General features: G+C 40.8%; 2 protein-coding genes across 5 annotated transcripts in view; both read right to left on the minus strand.

Moving 5' to 3' along the window:
- Window positions 1–1,458: 1,458 nt before the first annotated feature.
- Window positions 1,459–21,940, minus strand: part of LOC116174862 (dmX-like protein 2) — a 34,685-nt gene continuing 14,203 nt past the window's right edge. For 2 of the 4 annotated variants that reach the window (XM_031492889.1, XM_031492888.1), the window contains exons 13-35: window positions 18,281–19,488; window positions 8,788–8,946; window positions 8,483–8,741; window positions 7,960–8,434; window positions 7,795–7,915; window positions 7,474–7,748; window positions 7,271–7,424; window positions 6,572–6,919; window positions 6,464–6,508; window positions 5,841–6,337; window positions 5,653–5,790; window positions 5,229–5,506; window positions 4,933–5,182; window positions 4,697–4,885; window positions 4,467–4,648; window positions 4,172–4,421; window positions 3,879–4,130; window positions 3,080–3,163; window positions 2,749–2,809; window positions 2,487–2,695; window positions 2,328–2,397; window positions 1,986–2,278; window positions 1,459–1,935 (exon numbers count right to left, since the gene is read on the minus strand). In XM_031492889.1, coding sequence (XP_031348749.1) covers window positions 1,741–1,935; window positions 1,986–2,278; window positions 2,328–2,397; window positions 2,487–2,695; window positions 2,749–2,809; window positions 3,080–3,163; window positions 3,879–4,130; window positions 4,172–4,421; window positions 4,467–4,648; window positions 4,697–4,885; window positions 4,933–5,182; window positions 5,229–5,506; window positions 5,653–5,790; window positions 5,841–6,337; window positions 6,464–6,508; window positions 6,572–6,919; window positions 7,271–7,424; window positions 7,474–7,748; window positions 7,795–7,915; window positions 7,960–8,434; window positions 8,483–8,741; window positions 8,788–8,946; window positions 18,281–19,488 — 5,992 coding nt within the window. In that variant the 3' untranslated portion in view covers window positions 1,459–1,740. The remainder of the gene's footprint in view (window positions 1,936–1,985; window positions 2,279–2,327; window positions 2,398–2,486; window positions 2,696–2,748; window positions 2,810–3,079; window positions 3,164–3,878; window positions 4,131–4,171; window positions 4,422–4,466; window positions 4,649–4,696; window positions 4,886–4,932; window positions 5,183–5,228; window positions 5,507–5,652; window positions 5,791–5,840; window positions 6,338–6,463; window positions 6,509–6,571; window positions 6,920–7,270; window positions 7,425–7,473; window positions 7,749–7,794; window positions 7,916–7,959; window positions 8,435–8,482; window positions 8,742–8,787; window positions 8,947–18,280; window positions 19,489–21,940) is intronic. The other 2 variants (XM_031492891.1, XM_031492892.1) reach the window with 2 other exon arrangements.
- Window positions 16,072–17,021, minus strand: LOC116174873 (the record flags this gene model as incomplete). Its single annotated transcript, XM_031492902.1, is given in 1 exon segment — window positions 16,072–17,021. A coding segment is annotated over 1 exon segment (599 nt), but the record flags the coding sequence as incomplete, so codon positions are not given.

Raw genomic sequence — 21,940 nt, forward strand, 5'->3', positions numbered from 1 at the left:
CGCTGCCTCCCGGTCTATATAGAGAATTGTATGAAAATTGGGGGAAATACGCTTATTCCCAATATTTTTATTCACGGACGGGAATTTGTTGCACCTCTTTGTAAAGCCTCCTTGCTCATTGGCTTTAGGGTATAGGTATCCGCGAAAGTACAGTCTATCATTATTTCTCCTAAAAACGGTAGAGAAGCTGGTGGATGCACACATATAAGGAATTTTTGCAGCCTCGTGTGCCAGTTGGAGAGGGGAACGTTTGTTTGGAGGAAAGGGAGGGGGCTGAGCGCATTTCTAGATATCAAAGGTGTGTTAAACCACAATCAATTACATTAGTGAGGTCGCTGAAGCATTAGGATTGATGGATTATTCAATAGCGGATACGCGTCATGCTTGGAAGCACTGCCCTTATATCTTCAATCGGGAGAATGGAGCAAACGATCTAGCGAACGTCATAACTAGAAAGTTTCAAAACACTGTGAAAGTGGCGAAGTAACCATAGCCTTTCCACTAACCCAGATAAGACCGAGGTTGTTCCATTCACTATAACATAAAGGGGCTTGCTTTTCAAGTGAAATATTTGAGAGTCATTATAGACTCCCCCCCTGACAAGAGCACATTGATCAAATATTCAAATAAGCCAAAAGGCAAGTGACCCTCCATAGACGTTACCGTAATAATCATATACAGTGCTATTCATTTAGAAGTAGACATAATCTCTTCTGAAGGGCGCCTAATTTTATGCAACCAAAATAACTTCTAAAAACAAAGATCTGGCTGTCACATTTAACTAATTTGAATATTGTTGCTTTGGGTTCGGTATTTTTATTTTCATTCGTGTGCGATGTATTCAACTGAAGAAGAAGTTGATATTGCCAAGTGGTATAGTGCCGGAAACAGTTTAAGAGCGTAAAAGATTTAGTGTCTGTTAACCCAAAACAACCATATTCCAACTAATTTATTATTATGACAGCCAGACGTTTATTTGTTTTTAAAAGTTATTTTAGATGCATAAAATTAGGCGCTCTTCAGAAGAGATTTTATCTGTTAAAAGTAGACATAGGGAAAAACACACGTACATCCCTATGCCTACTTCTTAATAAATATCACTGTATATACATATTATGCAGTGACAGTCAGGCGATGCTGAGGGCCCTGTCTGCCGATAGGTTCCAATCAGCCATGGCGCTCGATTGCATGCGAACTACTCTACATAGATTAGGTGTATAATGGCCGTTTGCACCGAGAAATAAAACTTAGCTTAAACATATCCATGGCAACCATTGTCGCAATAATCATTGCCATGGATTTTAAGCTAAGCAAATGCAAACGCCATAATAGACTTGATCTGAGTGGCAGTGCACTGTGGAATAGGGGGAAACAGAAGGGTGGACGATTTTGCTTGCGGGGTAGTGGTGGAGGAAGGGGGGGGGGATGTCATTGTCTGGTCCGAACCTACGAGGAATGTAGTAAATGAATTAATTTATTTAGGCAAAGTTTAAATATTAACAATAATACATATTACTTTAAAATGAAGCGAACTACTTAACATAAGATCTACCAGATTGTAATTAATCAAACATGATCTTGTATAGGCATAAAGTTAATACTGTGACTACACTTTAATACACTAGCGCCAGCATCTACAAAGCTTACACAATTGTTTGCATTTCGCTAAATAACAACTATATTTGGTAAAATTGTAACACTATACAAAACAAAATTATATCCTCCCTTTCGACTTTGACCTTAATGACTAAGTAAACTTTCCCTGTCTGGTAATAATCGTACCTTCATGCTCCCGTCAGCTCCGCATGAGAATAAACGTGCACAAGAGTCTATGTGCAGTTGAGTAACGCCTTGGCCAATATTTTTGAAAAAACTGCTACGAGCGTGCTCTGCGGGTAACGTCAATAATACTGTTGGAACAGTTACGCCCCAAATCTGTAGTTGTTAAACGTATAAACGCCAAGAAGTTCCGAACAAAGACTTACCTTAATGTCTCCGTCCGCAGATCCAGTCGCAAAATACTCCTCATGTGGATCAATTGCGACACACTTAACCGCACTTTCGTGTGCCTGAAACCGATGACGTATTGTTTTCGACCGAACATCGATTAGACAACTATCGCCCTTCTTCCCTGTAGAAACTAGGAGTTGGTGTTGGGGGGCGTAAACGAGACTACTGGCGCCTTGCTCGTGGCAGGTGAATGCAACTACCATAGATTTGCCATGTGGTAGTATAGAATCCCATATACATACATTTTTACTTTCAGAACTGTGACCGGCTATCAAAATAGTGTATTGAAACAGAGAGAACTTAAACAGATGTCTTACCTGTGGCCAACAAACTACACGAGCCCAGAAATACAAAGTCGCTTATTCCTTTATTATGGCACTGGTGTGTCTAATCAAAATTAAAGCGTTGTTAGTCTAGGACGTTAACGGGAAATTGTGTCTGGGTGCATTTACAACTAATTAGGAACAAATACTTACAAAAAATGGACGCGTTGCGTTAGCAGAAAGTCCAACTTGCCACAAACTCAGGTTGCCATCGGAATCTCCAACTCCAAACTTGTTGCCGTGCTGCGAAAACCGCACTCTCGTCACTTTGGCATATGTTCCCGGAGGTCTCGGTGTAGCAACCGGTTGGGAATGGTTCCATTCCCACAACTGCACGGAGCCATCTTGGCCACCAGTTAAATCTGAAATAGTACGTCGGAAGGGGACGGTCTTTACCTTTGATAATTACTCTTACACAATGGCAACAATGGATGCGAGCATATTCGTCGTATACCATCGACTCGATGTTTCAGAACCTAACGAAATAAACAAAATTTTATATGCGAGGAACTGTGTAAAATGTCATACTTATAGAGTACTTCTTGCTTAAAATATAACATAAGACAATGATATTAAGCAACCAACATAAAAGCAGCCTACTACTACACTATGGTCAAATAGATACCTACTAGATTCTTCTACAAAATATAAACGACAGGCAAGAAGTTCTAACTGTTAATATATGAAATGAAAATTATGCAGGTTAACATTAACAAGCACTACAGACAGCAGTGTTAGAGACGAACCGGCCGAAGCATGTGTGCCGATCTCAGCAGCACAAGGCGGACAAAGTTCGGATCATGACATCCAGGAAAACTTAACCCCTTCATCTACAGACACATTCATACAATTTCAATTTTTGCGCAGAAATTTCAAAAAAAAAGGAACATAAGCATACTTTACCCACACGACGTGTAACGATACTATGAGTAGGTAGGTACATAATGTGTATATCAATTATCAGTTAAATGTATTCCAGGTTTGGTTGTCTGTAAGGGATTTCTGTTGTAACTGTAGCTTCGTAAAGTGCCATTTTTTAATAGTGAGCATTGTTAGAATAGAAATCCTTTAATATCAAGGGCAAAGTGCATAAGAACAGCATCAGTTGTACAATCACTGTGAAATTGCAATAGACTAGAAACCAATTTCAAAAGAAAATTCAAAGGGCTGTAACTTTTGAACTAGTAGCCCAATCTTGGAACTGTTTGAAATTATGGATTCTACAGGCCACGTTCCATAAGAAAAATTTTTTTCCGAGTCGATCTGAGACAATTTTTTGTTCGGGGCAAAAAAAAGGCATTTTCTATTTGGCGCCCAACGTGGGGCCACAACAATATATCTAATTACAAATTATTTGAATCTCCTGGTGAAGACTTTTGAAAGAAATTCATCAATGACTCAGTATCATGAGCAGACTGGTTCACTTGCGTCAATTGAATTTCTTATTCTTATGCACTTTGCCCAATAACAACACATGATTTCAAATTAGAGAACCAAAACGAAATGAGTTCACCAATAGAAATGAACCTATGAATATCAACTTACCACTGTGGTGCCACGCCCGCTTTGACTGGCAATTCCAGATGGTGGACTTCCGGGCTGTTGATCTTTCGTCTTATCGCCCGCGCTGTGAATGACTAAGAAGGGCGGAACCGTTACCTCCGTCGAGTCCTGTTTCAAATTCAATATGTCCAATTCACACTCGTCTTCTAACCAAGCAGGTAGTTCTAACAGCAACGAGATGTCCATTTCTTGTAATTCGCGAGGAGTTGCAATCACAATTAACCCATTGTTAACCTAAAACAATTTTTTAAATTTGTCCACAAGACCAAGGGTACCTGGTTAAGGCTGAATGCGGCTATTGAATCTTGCTCTTTATGTATAATTCGCACAGGTTCAACGGCCGGCGGCTCGGGATGCTGGGAAACTAGTTCGTCAATTGCGCAAACGGACTTGCGCTTCCCAAATACAGCCCTAATGAAAATGTCTTGGACAGAATCTTGGTGGACCAAGAATGTCCACAACCGACGGACAGCGCTCGCGACACTTTTGTTTATGAACGGAGTGTTGTGAGGCTCAAGCAGTTGCCTGAAACAAACTGTAGAACTTGGAACGGGACTAAATAGTACACACCTATACTTCTGTAACGGTGGCCCACTTGTACTCTCAACAAAACAACCAGGTATGTACTCCACAGGGGACTGCCGTTTATCGAGTTCTTTCTTCAAACTATCCTGCCATTTCATTAGACGTCGCAAACTGCTGTGAATTAGTGGGCTGGCCACAGGCAATTCGGACACTTCTAAACCTGCCACCTGAATCATAGTGTTCTAACCGACTGCGTGCAAGACTTGGAAACTTACAGCGAGGAATTCTTTAATCCGTGTCTCAACGATACGCAATATAGCAAATTTCAATACGACCCAAGAATACGAATTGGGGTCCGAATGTTCGGTATTATTAGTGACTGTAGCCGGTGGAGCATCAAATACGTCCTCTTCCTCACTTTCGGAATCACTCGAAACATCATCGCAGTTGGGGCCCGCATCAGGCTACAAATTTTTCGATTAAAAGCCGTGCTTCGCACACGCTACCGTACCTTTGTAAGTAAGTAGGCTAAGATACTCATTTCAGGAGGTACAAATTGCTCGCGATAGGTGGCCTTATCTTCTTTCATTGTTGCGGGTTGCTGCCCCAGCAACTTGCAGTTCAGTTTCACCCGTTGCTTATTTAGCCACACGGCGGGTCCACTTCCTTCGTCCGTTGGAGTGTTCACAATGCTTTGATTGTTTGACGAATTTGTGACACTTGCAGTACGTAGGAGTTTTTTGGTGCCTCCGCCAAATAACCTACAACGAGCCCTAGTTAGAGGTTCCCTACGAAACCGGCCCTTACTGTCCCCAAGTTTCCTGTGTGAAGGTATGCCCAGTCACGTGGAACAGAATGACACAGTCCAAAGTACACAAACCGTAGAGTAAAAGAGAAAGGTAAGTTGCTGTAAAGGCTTCGCATAAGACGACCGTTAATCTCGGGGTATCCTCGTCCTTTTCGCGCGCTAACAGCGCCCTCAGACTAGTCACGCCTGGCCATTTCGAAGGCAAGGTGTGAATTTGCTGTCTTTCGTTTATCGAACCTCGCCTTCTTCTCCCCACCAAATGTGTCACACACTGATCCTAAAAAAACCATGATTATTATCAATCCCGCCGCTCAAACTCACGACGGCGATGGCGGCTACTAATAAATCAAACCCCCCCCCTCCCCCCCTGACTTCATGCTCTCTCATCCTTCATTTGGCTAGAGAAAATTCAAAGTATTGTACCTGGTTATCCTGTAGAGTGCTTTTGAACGTATCAGAATCACACAAAGATTGATAAATGCATGCCGAAAGTGCGACAGCAAGATCGCGCAATACCAACAGTTGATTCTGCGAGGTGCTCGGTTGAGTCAAGTCGACAATCTGACAAAAAGACAATTCAGTAATGCACAGATGGCGCTGAGACCACTCACAGTGTGTAGCATGTCATGCGTAAGACTTTGTAAGTAGCGGACGGGATCTGCAATGACAGTTTTGCTACTAGCAACACTAGCAGCAAGTAAGGGAAGACTGGTGGGGAACGGTAGGGGGCTTAAAAGCTGCTGTTGAGTTTTTTCTTGCTGCAACTCTTGTAATAGTAGAACGAGCTCCATGCGTACTGACGCCAGTCCACCCGCGGCACCATGTAGAGAACAGTAACTGAGGAACGTACGGAGTAGAGTCTCATTAACTCTAAGCCAGCGCTTTCTGTTGGCGGCGCGTAAAACTTTAGCTTCGAAATCCAGTTTTTCTTGTATAAGAATCTCATGCAAAGTTGGCCTCGCAATGTTACTATCTCCTAATTCACTATCTGCGGTCAATTCTAAATCGGATTCCTCACTATGATCAGAAGCGGTGTAATTGCAAAGTTGACGTAAAGCTTCAACCTCCTTTTCTAACCAAATGTAAAGCTGGTAACGTAACTGCCCACCTACGCATGGAAAAAGATGTAAACGACAGTAACGTGACATACTTCAGCTACACCTAAAGTTAGTGTTCACAAGTAAAAATCAAAGGCAAGTTTAATTCGGGCGACAAATGCACACAAAAAGCTTACTGTTGAATGGGTACGGTTTACGCCTTTTATTAAAACACTTAAACTCTGAAACATTCCGAATTCGTAATTGAGAATGCTGAAAACCCAAGTGGAAATACGTAAACATACCATCAACCTCAAATCCAGTTGCTAACGTCGACAATTCCTCCATTAATATTTTCAAGCATGCCACGAATTTCAACTGCTGAGCCATTATATCAATTTGATCTGCTGACTCGATTCCGTCACCTTCTGTGGCCGGCTCGGGAGGTTCTTCGTTAATTTTCATTTTTAGCCCGTCGTCTGAATCCTCATCCTCTTTCTCATCATCAGACCACTTGAGTTCGAAGTCGTCGGTTTTCACTTTATAATCGGAAACAGCGCCCCAATCGAAATCCGCTGTATTTTCACTCAATTGCGGCTGAATAATTCCCGTATTTATTTGAGACTCAGATTTTGGACCCTTTGGAGTAGCAACTAAAAAGTTAGGGTAGTACAAGGTCAATTGATTTTCATTTTGAAGACACAAAAACTATTCTGAAGGATCTGATTAGTGCTAGTATTGATTTGCTTGAACGCTGTAAGTACATAAGAAAAATACTTGGATGTGGGCAAGTTCAAGGTAGCCTCATCCATTCTGAAAGAAGCATTCCCTGGGACTACTATGAATTTAACCAAACCCAAAAATGAGAACAAACACACAATAGTTAAAACGTTAAAATTACTCATCAAACAAACCTTTCTCAATGGGCGTGGCTACCGTATACCTAGCCATCCAAAACCTTTAGCATAATTTTTGTTGTACAAGTTTAAAATAAAATATGTTACCGGGTGACATATTTTTGGTACGGTCCGTAACGGCAAATGGTAACTTTGACAAAACCTCCAGAGCTAATGCTGGACATCCAGCTCGGAAATGTCCATGCGCGGTGGTAAAATACAACTGACGCTCTAGAGGAGTAATAGTATCCTCAATCATCACCTACACACAATAAATTGAATACATTGTTGCAACGGTATCGTTTGCCTACTTGTTTTCTCCCAGACATCCAAAATTTGCGTTGCCCGGAGCTAGCAATGTGCTGACGAACGAGTAAGGGATGAGTTCTCAGGTAGACATAAAAATTAAACACGTTAGGATCCGCTTGGGTGGTCTCGCGCGAGTCGTCCTCGTGAGCGGCATGCTGTGAACCAGCGTTACCAACTAAAAGTGTGCTTAATGCCGGCTGATGCTCTTTCAGTGTCCATAACGCCATCGAACGCAGGAAAGGATCCGGGTGCGCTTGCGAAATATCTTGATTCTCACCTTTAAACAACCCCACTAAATACTAAACAACCAACCCATGACTTACCATCCGCATCACAGCCTAAAATTTGTTCAAAAAGTAAACGCTTTAAACTTGGACCGTCACCTTCATACAACCGTACTATAATAATTGCTAATTGAAGATCGTGTAACTTATTCAACAACACCTACAACAAAATTATAGTACGCGTGGCAACACAAATGCACCTACTTCAATGGCATCATTTAAATTTCCCGCTAGCAAAAAGAAGGCAGCGGCATGATCAAACCTTTGTTTGCCCAATAACGCATACGCGTTTTTCAAGGCCGCCTTCCTCCATCGGTCGATTGTAAAATCGTTGGAAAAAAATTGGGTCATCTTTTGATCACTTTTCGATCGGTATAACCCCCACAGTAAACTTTTTTTGTTCATGGCGATGTAGTACAAAGCGGCATCTAGCGGATCCTGCTTAACCTTGTACGACGCTTTGGCCAGCACTTGTACACACTGACGAAGAAGATGCAGACCCCGAATCCACCATCCCACGCCCAGCTCCCGTAGATGAAACCAGGTCGGCTCGCCCTTAGCGTAACTCGGGATCAAATTTAATAACTCCTCTTGGGTTTCCGAATGATAAGCCCAGGCCAAATTTGTGGTTCCCACCCCTTGTTTTTGAAATTGGGCGCGTTGTGCCAGTGGAAGACAGCTAAATATGTTACAATTAGCGAAGATCATATTTCGTTGGAGCAATTACCGCAGTAGATAGCCGTAATGTTTCATAGCTAAGAGGAAACGGAGTCCGCAATCATCCAAAGAGTCGACGATTACCTCATCCGACTGACCAATAACGTTCTCTTTTGCCATCGCCGATTTTGCGGCGTCAATGGCGAACCGTTCCGCTAGATCGGTATTGCAGGTGGCGACTGTATCGGCCAGTGCCAACAAATGCATTTGATCTAAACTGGACAATCCGGGTAAGTGAGTGTGAGTGAGCATGCGAGATAACATGCGCCCTAGGGGAGAATTTGAAAATTAAGCTCGTTACATTCCCATGCAAACCTTGTCGCGGTGTGAAGTGCGCAAAACCGGTCGCTCGTTCACTCGGCCTCCTGTCATGTCGTGGAATATCTTGATCCTCAAGTAATGTATCTAATGACTCTTCCATAATTGTGTTGTTATCAAACAGTTCATTGTAGTCTTTCTTCTCTTCCTTAATTGCTAGAATAATTTATTTGAAATATGTACATATTTGCATTATGGTTAGCATGTTATAGCTCATAAAGGTTTTGCCCTGTTATTGGTCTTATACTGTTGGGTAAATACAGGGTGATTCCTATAGTACCTGCCACCGTTTGGGAGCGTGTAGGTGGTGCGTAGGGGAGTATTTTGATATAGGACACTTGGGGTCGGAAATCTAAAATAAGGGTGCCAGAGCCAAATTTACCTTCTGGAATTTCGCGCCTGTAGGTAGGCAACCCAACCGGCCGGCGGTGCACACGGAGCGATCTCAGGCGGCGATGTGTGGCTGACACTTGATCAGAATTTTGTTTAAACCCACGAAATCCCGTCTGCAACGACGCGTATCAAGTGAATAAACACTATGGCAATAGTATAATAATAGTTGGCTAGATGTAGGAAGTGCATTGAGAACCAACGGTGGCCACGTTGAACACTTGTAAACGTTATTGCTTTTGACTGTCGTTTTCCCTCCTTCCCTCCCATGTCGCTTCCTCGCGCTAACTCGCTCTGCATCGCTCCGCGCGAAACGTCGGTCGGTTGGGTTGCCTACATACAGGCGTGAAATTCCAGAAGATAAATTTGGTTCTGGCGCCCTTATTTTAGATTTCCGACCCCAAGTGTCCTATATCAAAATACTCCCCTAGGCACCCCCTATACGCTCCCAAACGGTGGCAGGTACTATAGGAATCACCCTGTATATGTTATTATTATTATTATTATATCAACAAATAGTTCAATGTCTGTTTTCACAGTGCTACTTTGACTATTCGGTGCAAAGAAATACCACATTCACAGTTGCAGAGTCTGAATCTGATTCTTTTTGTTCTAACTTATTGCTTTACAAAAAAATTAAGGTGTGGCCTGGCTAACTTGCAAAAGGGGGTATTAACAAACAATTCCAAATACCTGTTTCAGAATTATGTTTACCTATACCTACTTTATAAAACCTTTAAGCTAGGAAAGGTAAGGATCTATCTAGTTATGGATAAACAATGAAAGTTTATATAAGAGGCTAATATAGAATTGATACGTGATCACGTTGTTTTTTTATGAACCAAACTACCATTTTAAATCAAGGAAAACGTAAGAAAAATGGAATTGTGATCAATTAAACCAGGTTTAAACGTTCAGATTTAAAGAGGAGGTAAAACCATTGAGTAATTAAATACGAGAAGAGACGCAACCATATGACGCTTTATGTCGCCACCGCGTCCCGTGGTGATCTAGGCGGCGTAACCTGAACATCCCGTCGAGTTTTCCAATACAAGGCTGGAACTGCAACGGCGAGGTTGGTTGCAATTAGTAATGTAACAGCGACTCGAGTTAAAATGGGCGGCGATTCTTGCGCTTATATCAATTGCAATTCAAACTCGAAAAGCAAACCAAAACTGACATTGTTTAAGTTCCCTGCTGATACAGACAGAATTAGCGAGTGGGTGAAGAATTCGGGAAATATTAAATTAGTTTTAAATAGCAACTTTAAGTATAAGTTTATATGTGAGAAGCATTTTAATGAACGCGACTTTTATGTCAGTGGCAAAAGAAAACTCTTACGTAAAGGTGCAATCCCAGTAAAATATGAAATGGGTAAATTACGTTAATTATTTTGATCGGTCAAGCCTTGTAATGCAAAATTCAGCTGATAAATTAAATTAATGCAATCAATATATTGCAAGGAAAAGTTAAAATAATCGATAGTATTTTCATTATTCAGTGGCAGTGTCTGTTCTCGTCATGTAAATACGGTTACTTCTATTGTAGAATAAATTATTCATTTTGCTTTTCATAGTATTAATTAAAAATTAAGCTATCAGCCGCTGGCGAAAATAAAGCGAAATTAAAAGAACATAAAAAATCACAGTTAATTCAAAAAATTAGAACGGGCTCTGCACATCACACTACTCCCCATTCTCAATATTAATTATTCTGATTCTCTTAAAGGAAGACAATACATCCAGTTATGGCGTGAGAAACCGTCCGATAGGCTCCCCAAACATGTACACTTTTGCAAAAAAGTATAAGTTAGCCCTTTCTAACCCTCCCAGTCCTACGCCATCGCATGTATCTGTGGTTAGCGATAGAATTTTACACATGCAATCCCTGGATTCGATAGGTAATAGAAACAGGGAAAGTGAAGAAGTTATCTGTTAAAGTTTACGAACTTAGGAAAAAATTAAAGGCAAAACAAGTTTCAGCACTTCGATTGAAGAAAAAAGCATCAGTCTCGTCGTTTGGTTTGATAGAAAAGCTGTTAAAAAACAAAAGTAATGCTGTTAAGACTTTTACAAAAATGCAAATATTTCACCACCAGCGAAGACCCTGGACCAAAGCAGAGAAAGATCTAGCATTATCGTTTTATTACAAATCGCCATCTCTATATAAGTTTATGCTTAAGAATTTACGATTTACTCTTCCTTCCTATCGAACTATACAAAAATGGAATAGTGTTTTTAAATTAAAAACTGGGTAAGAACTTAAACCTACTGACCGTGGTGCTTACGCTATTTTTTGCACGATCAATTTATAATTGATATAAACTAAATTCCAATGTATCAATGTGGTAGCATCACAATGGGTTCAGTAATTTTTTGTGGGTTGCTACAGTTACGTTTCTGTTTTTGAAAACAAAACAACACGTGCGCGAAACGTGGTTTGGTTGAGACTAANTCAAAGTTGGACTGGGTCAGTGGGTCAACTGGGTCACTGAATTAAACTGGGTCACTGGGTTACGTCATACTCTCTTCAGTTAGACCCAGTGATCCGGTTTGACCCAGCGACCCAACTTCACCTGGGGACCCAATTTGACCCAGTAACCTAGTTTGATCGAATGTGATGTTTGCTTTAATACTGCCGTAAAAAAACTTTCCATGTCCCGAATTGTATTATAGTAATGTTATTTCTGAACAGTTCATTTCTTTGCTTCAGGGCTTACCAGTTGCTTACTGGTGTTCATTCACATTTAATTTTTTTCTACTAGTTAGCTTAATCCAAATAAATCTTTTCTCTAAATACTTTCATTGACTACTTGACTACAAACTATAAACAAATGCATTTGATTTTTTAGGTATTAGTTCTCTTGAATGAAATTGGGCTACGTGCTTGTTGGCGAATATTATTGAGGAAATTTTTTTTTAAATTAAAAGTTACTTGAAATTGTTTTGGATGCCAAAATGTAAATACCAATACAAACCTAATGCTATAAATTTGAATAAAAATTAACCTTAAGACCTAGGGGTCAACGGTTTAAACTGGGCCACCGGGTCAAGATGGGTCACCGGGTAAAGCTGGGTCAGTGGGTCACCGGGTCAAGCTGTGCCACAGGGTCAAACTGGGTCACTGGGTCAAGCTGGGTCACCGGGTCAAGCTGGGTCAAACTGGGTCACCGGGTCAAGCTGGGTCACCGGGTCACTGGTCAGTAAACTAACTGGGTCACCGGGTCACTCTATGCTTGACCCAGTCCAACTCTTCTGCCAATACGCATTGAGTAATAAATATTATTCCCGCACTCTATGCGGTATTTGTACATTTCCATTTAGCATTTTTTTTTATAGCATGAAGAATGAACTAATTAAGAAATTAAAATTAAGGGCAAATATCTTTAAAACAACATTTGGATTTTGACGAAGGTTATGATTGAGGGATATGAAGACTTGGAGTTTTTTTGAAGAAATTCAAAAATAGCAAATACTGCGCTTGTATTTTTAATTCGTGGACTTTTGCACAATTGGAAAATTCCGCTTGGATACTTCATTTCAGCTGGATTCGTTAAAGGCATAGAATTAAAGAGCACAATTGAAAATGTAGTGAAGACGTTGAGGCAAATCTCTTTAAAGCCTGTATTATTAGTTTGTGACCAGGGCGCTAATAAACGATCAGTATTCAACTTACTTGGAGCTTCTGCGGATTCTCCAGAAATAATTATTGATGATGAGACTTTATTAACATGCTTTGACGCACCGCATTTAATATAGCTTAAGGAATAACTTCATGAATTGTAAATTACAATTCATTGTAAATAAAGAACATGTTGCATGGACGGACCTTATAGATACATATAAAATTGATTCGAAAAGTAAAACGACTCGAAGTACCTATGTACAAAATTACGCAAGAACACCTCAACCCCAACAGCTTTCAGAAAATGCGAGTGAAATTTTTTCTCACACTGTAGCTGCAGCTATAAAATCGGCACAAGAATTAGGTCAACTGAAAAGTACGACATCTTTCGCTACAGCAACATTTATCGAAAATATAAACAAAATTTTCGATGCATTAAATAGCCGCGTCTTAAGAGACGCAAATCCTTATAAACGCCCCTTGTCCATTTATAATTCTAAAACTGAAGATGTTCTCGAAGCCGGTTTAGTGTTATTTGAAAACATAGAAGTGTATGAAAATAATCGACAAAGAAAAAACATTTACTGTCTGAAAGGTTTTCAATGTACAATAAAAGCCATTCTGCTACTGTGGAATAAATTGAAAAAGGAGCAAGTGAAGTATTTACTAACCAACTTCACTAATCAAGACCCTCTTGAAAATTTTTTTTCCGTCGTGAGGAATTGCTCTGGCTACAATCCAAATCCCACAATCCGTCAATTTAGAATAAGTATGGAAAGGATAATTTCAATAAGATTGAAATCAAATTTAGGTAATTCCAATTGTGAAATTGATGATTCGGAACACTTGGACTTAGATGTAGATATACCAATGGCAAATAACGAATCAAATAGTGAGATGTCTGGTAATATTAGCTTTTTAAGGCAAGTTTCTGAGTTGAATAAAAGTTCAAACATTGAAAATAGCGAGAAAGTAATACAAAACAAGGAAAATATTGGACCCATTCCCGAAAAGCCAACCCTTGAATTGTCCTCTAACATTTATGTAGCGGGATATTTAGCCCATACGCTTTTAAAACATCATGATTGTGAAATTTGTAAACCAATTATTTTAAAATCAGACAATGCTAGTATTAATAAAAGTGAATATTTTTGCTTCAAAAGGACTACGGTGGTGACAAATCTATTCATTTCTTCCCACCAAAAAACAAGAAAAGAGTCAATTTTAACGAACAAATGAATTTACCTTATTTAGTGATTTAAATAAAAAAATTTAGCTTTCGGCTAATTGTTACATGTGTGAATTTAAATTTTATTTTTTCTCTAATGTTTCTATTCTTAAAATTAAATTTAGCTTCTGATCAGTAAACAATTTATAATTTTGACTTATTCGTATCAGCGCGAATACTATCTAAAATCGTTGCTAAAATTAAATCCGCACTCCCAAATATTAATTACTTGATGTGCAGCCTGCACAGATATAACTTATAATGGACAAAGAAATTTAAAAGCATCAAATATCAGTCAACGCTATTGCTCTGCCACATTATATCTGCCTTTGATTTGAATTTAAAGATTTAAACGTTAATTGAGGAGGTTCCCAATCGAGGCGTACCTGAGCTAAATGGCGCCCCTCCCCCCTCCCTCGTCCGCCATCTATCAATTGCAATTCAGAAATGCTTATGGGAGTTATCAGCAATTTATAGGTGGTTTGATGCCGCGGGAAAATTTATGGCACTGGAAAAATGCGAAAGACTTCGGATTGACGTATTAAACACTATGGTCTATGAGTAATTAAAAATGTATTCTATTTATGTTTGACCCATGTCAAAAATAAACAAAAATAATTCAACGTACTCGTAATCGGCCTTCTTGGACGCGACAATTTTCTAATTTGTCTAATTTTTATTTTACTAATAGTTTATTTAACAGTTAACAATTTTTCACACAAATTTGATGTAAACTTTGCATTCAAGTTTATGCAAAGTTTATATTACAAATAGTCTTAGATTTACGCAGTTTTAGGCAAATGTTAGCAAAATTTTTTATAAAATTTGCATAAATTTTGCATCAGGTTGGTTGTATGTTGTATAACCGTTTACCTTCTTGTTTCCAATCTCTAAATGAACAACTTTTTTCCAAGAAACTTAAAACTTTTTTACGCGAAAATCCAATATATAACATCCAAGAGTTTTTAGATAACAACCTCAAGACTTTAACGCTTTAAGTTATTTTTTGTTGTTTGTATTTTTTTTTATTTTAATTATTTTATTCCTAAATGATTTTTCATGTTATTTAATAGTGTTCTATATGTTTCATGCATTTTATGTTTATGTGTTATATGATTCGACGGACGAGTGTAAGCATTTCTTAAATGTATTAACACAATAATTTACTTATTTACTATTTACTATCAGAGAATACGATTATTTCGAACCATCAGCCGTAATTTTGAGTTGTTTTGAATTTTTCGGAATTTTTTTACAGGAGTGCCAACACTCAACCGCAGGCTCTCTCGTCTTTTCCGCCTTCTGGAGTTTGGCGCCCCTCTGCGTAGGCGCCCAGGGCACGTGCCCTGTCTGCCCCACCTTAGATACGCCACTGCAATGGACAAAAGAAATTGATTTTCAATTATCTAGTCCTAGGTAAATACGCATTCTCTTGCGGTGTCACATACATGCAATATTATTACGGTAAGTTAGGTAGGTTGATATAAATAGGAATTAAATGAATGAAGTCTCTAAAATGCTAAGGAAGTGCACAATGAACACACAATATCTATTTTTAATTTTATCAGATACAAAATAATGTGTAGTTACGGACGGCGTATTGCGTGGCAGCACTCACTCATTCCGTAGTTTGTGGACAGAGGGGTGTATAAAAACGTTTAGAGCGAGAATAATGTGAGATATCGCTATGGAACGACAATTTACATTACGGTTGCGCCTCTTCCCTAATCCTTCACTCAACGGTAAAACGTCAAACTTCTAGAAAGTAAGGGGTATTTAACATTTTTAATTGCAGAGCTAGCCGTGGATAAACTGTGAATGGAAAATCATTACCAGTGCCGTATTTAATGCAAATAAGGGTCTTCAACCTTTCTAAATGTCACTAAGCCGTTACAAGGTCTACCACAATTAATAACAATTTGCTGCTGTGTGATGTAGATGTAACACACCTAATACAAGTAGGCGGCTCTGATTTTGGGATGACAGTTCGAATTATGTAAAACCTGTAAAACGTATATAAACACGCGTTTTCCGTTCTCGGGAAGCGCTTGCTCTGGTATATGCAGTCAAGAAGTTTCATAAATATATCTACGGAAGACACTTCGAGCTCCAGACGGACCATAAGCCGTTGATCAGCATTTTCGGCCGCAAGACGGGCATCCCAGTTCACACAGCGAATCGCCTGCGACGCTACGCTCTTACGCTTCTGGGGTATGACTTCAGCATCAAATACATCGGAAACGCCAATTTTGTATACGCTGATTTCGTGTCTCGACTCATCAGCTCTCACGCCAAACCGGGTGTCGAGGATGTCGTTATCGCGGAGATTCGATGCGCTATGGAAGACGAAGGCGTCGACAAGACTGAAGTAGAGGTTTCGGTTACGTTGTCGGTTCCAATCAATGTCGAGGACCTTCAGAAGGAAACTGCAGCATGCCGACACCTCCAAAGAGTCAGAACTTATATCGAAGCTGCGTGGCCGCAACGGAAAAGACAAATCTCCGATGATAAGGCAGCGGAATTCTTCATTCACCGGGACCGACTGAGGATAATCAACGGTTGCATCTTTCTCGACGAAAGACCTGTCATTCCTACGAGTCAACAGCAGAAGATACTTGAAGAACTTCACATTGGGCATCCGGGTGCAACACGCATGCAATCACTAGCTCGCGAGAAGTGTTTCTGACCCGGAATCAACGATCAAATCACAACATTCGTCAAGCGATGTAAGCAGTGTGCTGAAAACGCAAAATCGCCTATTAAAGAAGTTTTACACCCATGGCCGAAACCTGAAGCACCGTGGCAACGATTGCACATCGATTTTGCAGGTCCAATGGAAGGTGACTACTTCCTTGTCGTAGTGGATGCTTTTAGCAGTTGGCCGGAGGTCATTCGGATGCGTTCAACCACGGCGGAGAAAACGGTCAAGGCAATGGCTGAAATATTCGCTCACTGGGGTCCTTGCAAAACGATCGTTTCGGACAACGGACCACAATTCATACCAGAAACTTTTAAAAAATTTTGTATGGCGGAAGGCATTCAGCACATCACCTCAGCTGCTTATCATCCACAGTCGAACGGAAGGGCGGAAAAGTTCGTTGACACTCTCAAGACGGCTTTGCGAAAACTTGAAGGGACGGATGGTGGCATCGACTCTCATCTTAGGATCTTCCTGAGCAGCTATCGCCGAACTCCATCTAATGCGTTCAACAATAAATCACCGTTTGAACTCATGACGGGACGCAAAATGCCTTCGAAATTCGATCTTTTGCTCGAACGGTCAGACGGAAAAGGTGATCCTAATGTAAAGATGGCTCAACAGTTCAACAGACACCACGGAGCGAAAGCACGAACATTCGGCATCGGAGAGACAGTTTACTATCAGATGCACCATGGCAATGACTGGATGTGGCATCCAGGAGTTATCCTAAAGCAACTGGGAGAAACAAATTTCCTAATCAACGTGAAGGACCGAATCATTAAGGCGCACAAGAATCAACTGCAACGACGAGTGTCACCAATTCATCAGGACAATGAAACCGATCATTACGACTACTTTGATTGTAATTCCTATTCGTGTCAGAACAATCAGATCCTTGAAAGCCCTCTTCCACAAGATGATCCAAACGAAAGCCGCATGACAAGCTCATTCGACGATGCCGATGGAGAATTCTCAGAAGAAGAAGTACAAATTCAGCCATACGTCAACGATCGCCCACATCGCACTACAGCAGGAAAACTGCCCGAAAAATACAAAGACTTCGTGATGGCAGTCCTGGCCAAGCATGCATAACCTGGAGTCCTGGACATTTCATCTTAGCGGGGAGGAGTGATGTAGATGTAACACACCTAATACAAGTAGGCGGCTCTGATTTTGGGATGACAGTTCGAATTATGTAAAACGTATATAAACACGCGTTTTCCGTTCTCTTAAATAATAAAGTATTCTAATAAACTGTAATTACTCTTGGTTTGTTCTACGAATACTTCACTGTGGCACAGATATCACCCGCATACCTACGCGTGCGGATTCCGCCCTATTATGTATAAGAATATATGTACCAAATTTGGTTTAAACACTTTTTTTTTGTAAAGGCTAACCCCGACCAACAAATTTTGAATAGCACAACTAAAAACAGTTCAATTAATAATATAATTGCATAACTGGCAATTAAAACACAGTTTGGAATAGCTCCAATATGGCGGACAAATCCGCTATCGTTCATAGTAGCTACAGTTACTCCTTACCTGCACATTCTTTGTCTGCAGCAAGTAAAGTCCATAACGGTAACGGTGGAATGTTTGTAATTTCGGCATAATCCAAAGTGATTTCACTTATACTGGTGCGATGTTCGGGACTACCAGCCGGATAGCTAACAGAAAGAGTACGGGCTCTGGCCCACCCCTGCATCTCTTCCGAATTATCTTGATTACCTCCGATACATTTGACCAAGTGAGTTAAAATCGCTTTCACCCACCGTATTTTGCCCGAGTTTAGTAATTCCATTAACTGCTTCGGATGGTATTGGGGTAAGACCGGGCATGCGATTCTGGACGCCTCGAATAGACCGTAATCGGGCATGTAATCGGGATTGGAGTCTTTTGTCGTACGCTTTCTGTCTAAAATTTGCAAATTAACAGAGCTTATTCTACCTAATGTCGGAATGGCGGCCAGTTTGCGCTGATTCTCCTGAGTTAAAGTACGTATGTCGAGATCTCGGAGAGTTTTCCCGTCATTTTCCATGGTGTCCACCGCGCGAACTGGGACAGAATTGGGTCGCCATTGAGTGTAGACGTGCATCTCGGAGTCCATCCCGACTATCAGTAACCCATCGCGCACCCAACTTATCTGCATGGGAAGAGCCGGTAATCCGTCGGCTGTTTGTAATTCAATCTTTCGCAAAGTCATCCATTTGAAATCGTCAACAAATAATGGCTGCGCCAAAGAACTGGCTTTGCGCAAAATCGGCCTGTTAGTATTCATAGATTCCTTCATGGCTTTAACATTTGCTTGGGCTAAATCCGAAGACAGCGGAGTGTAAAGCATGATTTTGTTTCCACAAGCGACCGTCAAAATATGTGAGCCATCCTCGTTCGAAACCCAGTCGAGTTGCACAATATGCTTCTGTGTTATTGGGCATATATTGCCAATTTCCGAAATCGATTTGCGCAAAGTCTGTAAAGTACTAAAGCTGGGTACGGCGAGAAGTGTGGGCTTAATGTTATTCTCTCCATTTGCGAGTTGCCTTTCGTCATTGGAAAACGTGTGAAGAACTTCGTTTATCCGTTGCTTTCTGCGCAACGTTTTTGAGTCGTAAAGGTAGCTCAAATCTAAATGTCTGTCAATCGTAATTCTTGGCAGGTGAATGTTTTTTAGGTGAATTACATCTTCCAATACCCATTCGGTACCACCCGTGGATTCACATTCGTAAATTGCAACACACAAATTGATGTATCTGGAATGAGTGTGAAATGAGTTTTCATGGCGTTCTTAACACAAAGCAGTCATTTCACAAATTTGTTTAAGGCGATTTTAATATTTATTATATTTCGGCATCCCGTCCAAAGAAGTTATTTATTTAACAACGTAGTCCGCCTTTAGGTGCTTAATTCCACAATTTTTAAAAGAGCAAACGAGCGCATGCTCCGTTGGATCCGCCGCGCTAGGAGAGGTAGGGTGGAAAATCAAAGGTTAGCAAGAGGAAGAAGAAGCTCCGGCCGCCTAGCAGCGATTCGGATGATTCTAGCTCTCATAGAGAGTGGATTAATCGCATAGAAAAACTTTATAATAAACACGTTCGCAATAAAAGGTCTCGATCGCGTTCCCGTGCGAGACGCAGAGACTGGAAGCGAACATCTTCGCTATCGCCTTCGAGAGGGACTCCGCAGTTTCGCGAGCCTCCTCAGTCACCCGGTTTTAGATCCTCTAGGTCCAGCAGCAGATATTCACGGTCATAGTTTGAAACCGATAGGCGAAGTGTAATAAGCGTAAGCGGTAACCCGCGCGGCGCCGCTGAAACAGCAGTATGTGACACTCACATTCCGTGCGATGTGAGTCACTCTGAAAAACAATCGCCAATTAGTTCGTCGTTTTCTCTACATTCAGCCTTGAGCGCACGCTGGTCGCACATTTTATCGAAAGGGCTGTCCGAGATCGACGTCGCCTCTCTTTTGGATAAGTGCAAAAAACCATCGAACTGCCCGTTACTAACACCCCCAGTAATCAATCCAGAAATTAAGGCTTTATTACCGCACAATATGCTGAAAAAAGACGCCACTTAGGTACGTTTCTTTTCAAACGAAATTATCCGCTGGAATAATAGGTTTGGGAAAAGGCATAGATAAATTACTGAACGATTCGGCTAACCATCAAGATCTTCACACCTCTTCATTACTGCCTTTGCTGTCAGACGCCGGGAAAATTCTAAATGGTCTTTTTTTCGATTTATCGATGGCCCGGCGCAGCTTTATTTTTCCCTACCTCAATAAAAATACCAAGGACATTCTCGAACCATGCCCACCTTCCGAATTTCTCTTTGGATCGGATCTTTGCGAGAAAGTCAAAGCAGCTAAATCCTTACAAAACGCCTGTCAGGACCTTAAGACTGCACCAACCCCTCAACGCTACAAAACCACTAATCAGAGTGTTAGCTATAAGGGTAAGAAAATGGAAGAGGAGAAACAGAGACAACAGCCCTACAACAGGCAGTTAAACAGATATCGCCCGACCCACCGCAAAGGGGTGGAGTCACGCAAAGGGCATATCCCGAAGGCTCGATAGAGGGACAATTACCGGAGGAAAAACTAAATTCGGTAAGTTATAATCCTTTCGCAGGTAGACTTGCCCTTTTTCGAAAAGAGTGGGAATCAATAACGGGAAACGCAACTATTCTTGATCGGATTTTGGGCTACAAGCTACCACTTTCCAAAACTCCCGTGCAAACTTATCTCCCACAGGAGAGAACACTCCCCAAAAAAGACCACGATTCTATGCAAGTGGAAATTCTTAAACTCCTGCAAAGAGGGGCGGTTAAAGCGATTTAACAGCTTTATAGACGTTCCTCACTTCAAAATGGAGGACGCGAGAACGGTGCGTAAGTTGATCCAGAAAGATTTCTTTTTATCCACTATTGACCTGAAAGATGCATACTTCCTCGTAGCCATCGCTCCGGAAGACCGCAAGTTTCTTCGGTTCTCCTTTAACAACACTCTATACGAGTTCACTTGCCTTCCTTTTGGACTGGCTTCGGCTCCTCATGCTTTTACTAAAGTTATGAGGCCAGTCGTGCAAGAACTTAGAGCCAACGGCATCTCTTGCATTAACTATTTAGATGATTTCTTAATTTTAGGGGAAAACCGTGAAGACTGTCGCACGAAAACCTCTTCGACCATTAAGCTACTAGTAAGGCTAGGATTTGTAATAAACTGGGAAAAAACAAAACTAGAACCATCTAAGACGTGCACCTTTTTGGGGTTTGTTTTCCATTCAGACACTCTAAAAATTTCACCGAAAAAAGGAACAAAATAGTACAACTGATTAGATATTTTCGAAATAAAAAACTTTGTAAAATTCGTGATTTTGCAAGTTTTATCAGACTCTTAGTTTCAGTATGCCCAGCTGTGAAGTACGACTGGGTATACACAAAGCTCTTCGAAGCATATAAGCCAAAGGCTTTGAGAGAGAATAACATGGACTTTAATGCATCCATGCCCGTTCCGGAGTCCTCAGATTTTGATTGGTGGGAGAAAAATATGTACGGGGTCAATAATGACCTCACTCGGGAATCCTTTGATTTCGAGATTTTCTCGGACGCATCGTCCACAGGTTAGGGGGCATGTTGTAAGAACAAAAGGGCGCGGGGATCGTGGTCGGCAAACGAACAATTACACCATATTAATTTTCTGGAA

This window comes from Photinus pyralis, unplaced genomic scaffold (genome assembly GCF_008802855.1).
Source record: "Photinus pyralis isolate 1611_PpyrPB1 unplaced genomic scaffold, Ppyr1.3 Ppyr1.4_LG6, whole genome shotgun sequence".
Classification (NCBI taxonomy): Eukaryota; Metazoa; Arthropoda; class Insecta; order Coleoptera; family Lampyridae; genus Photinus; species Photinus pyralis.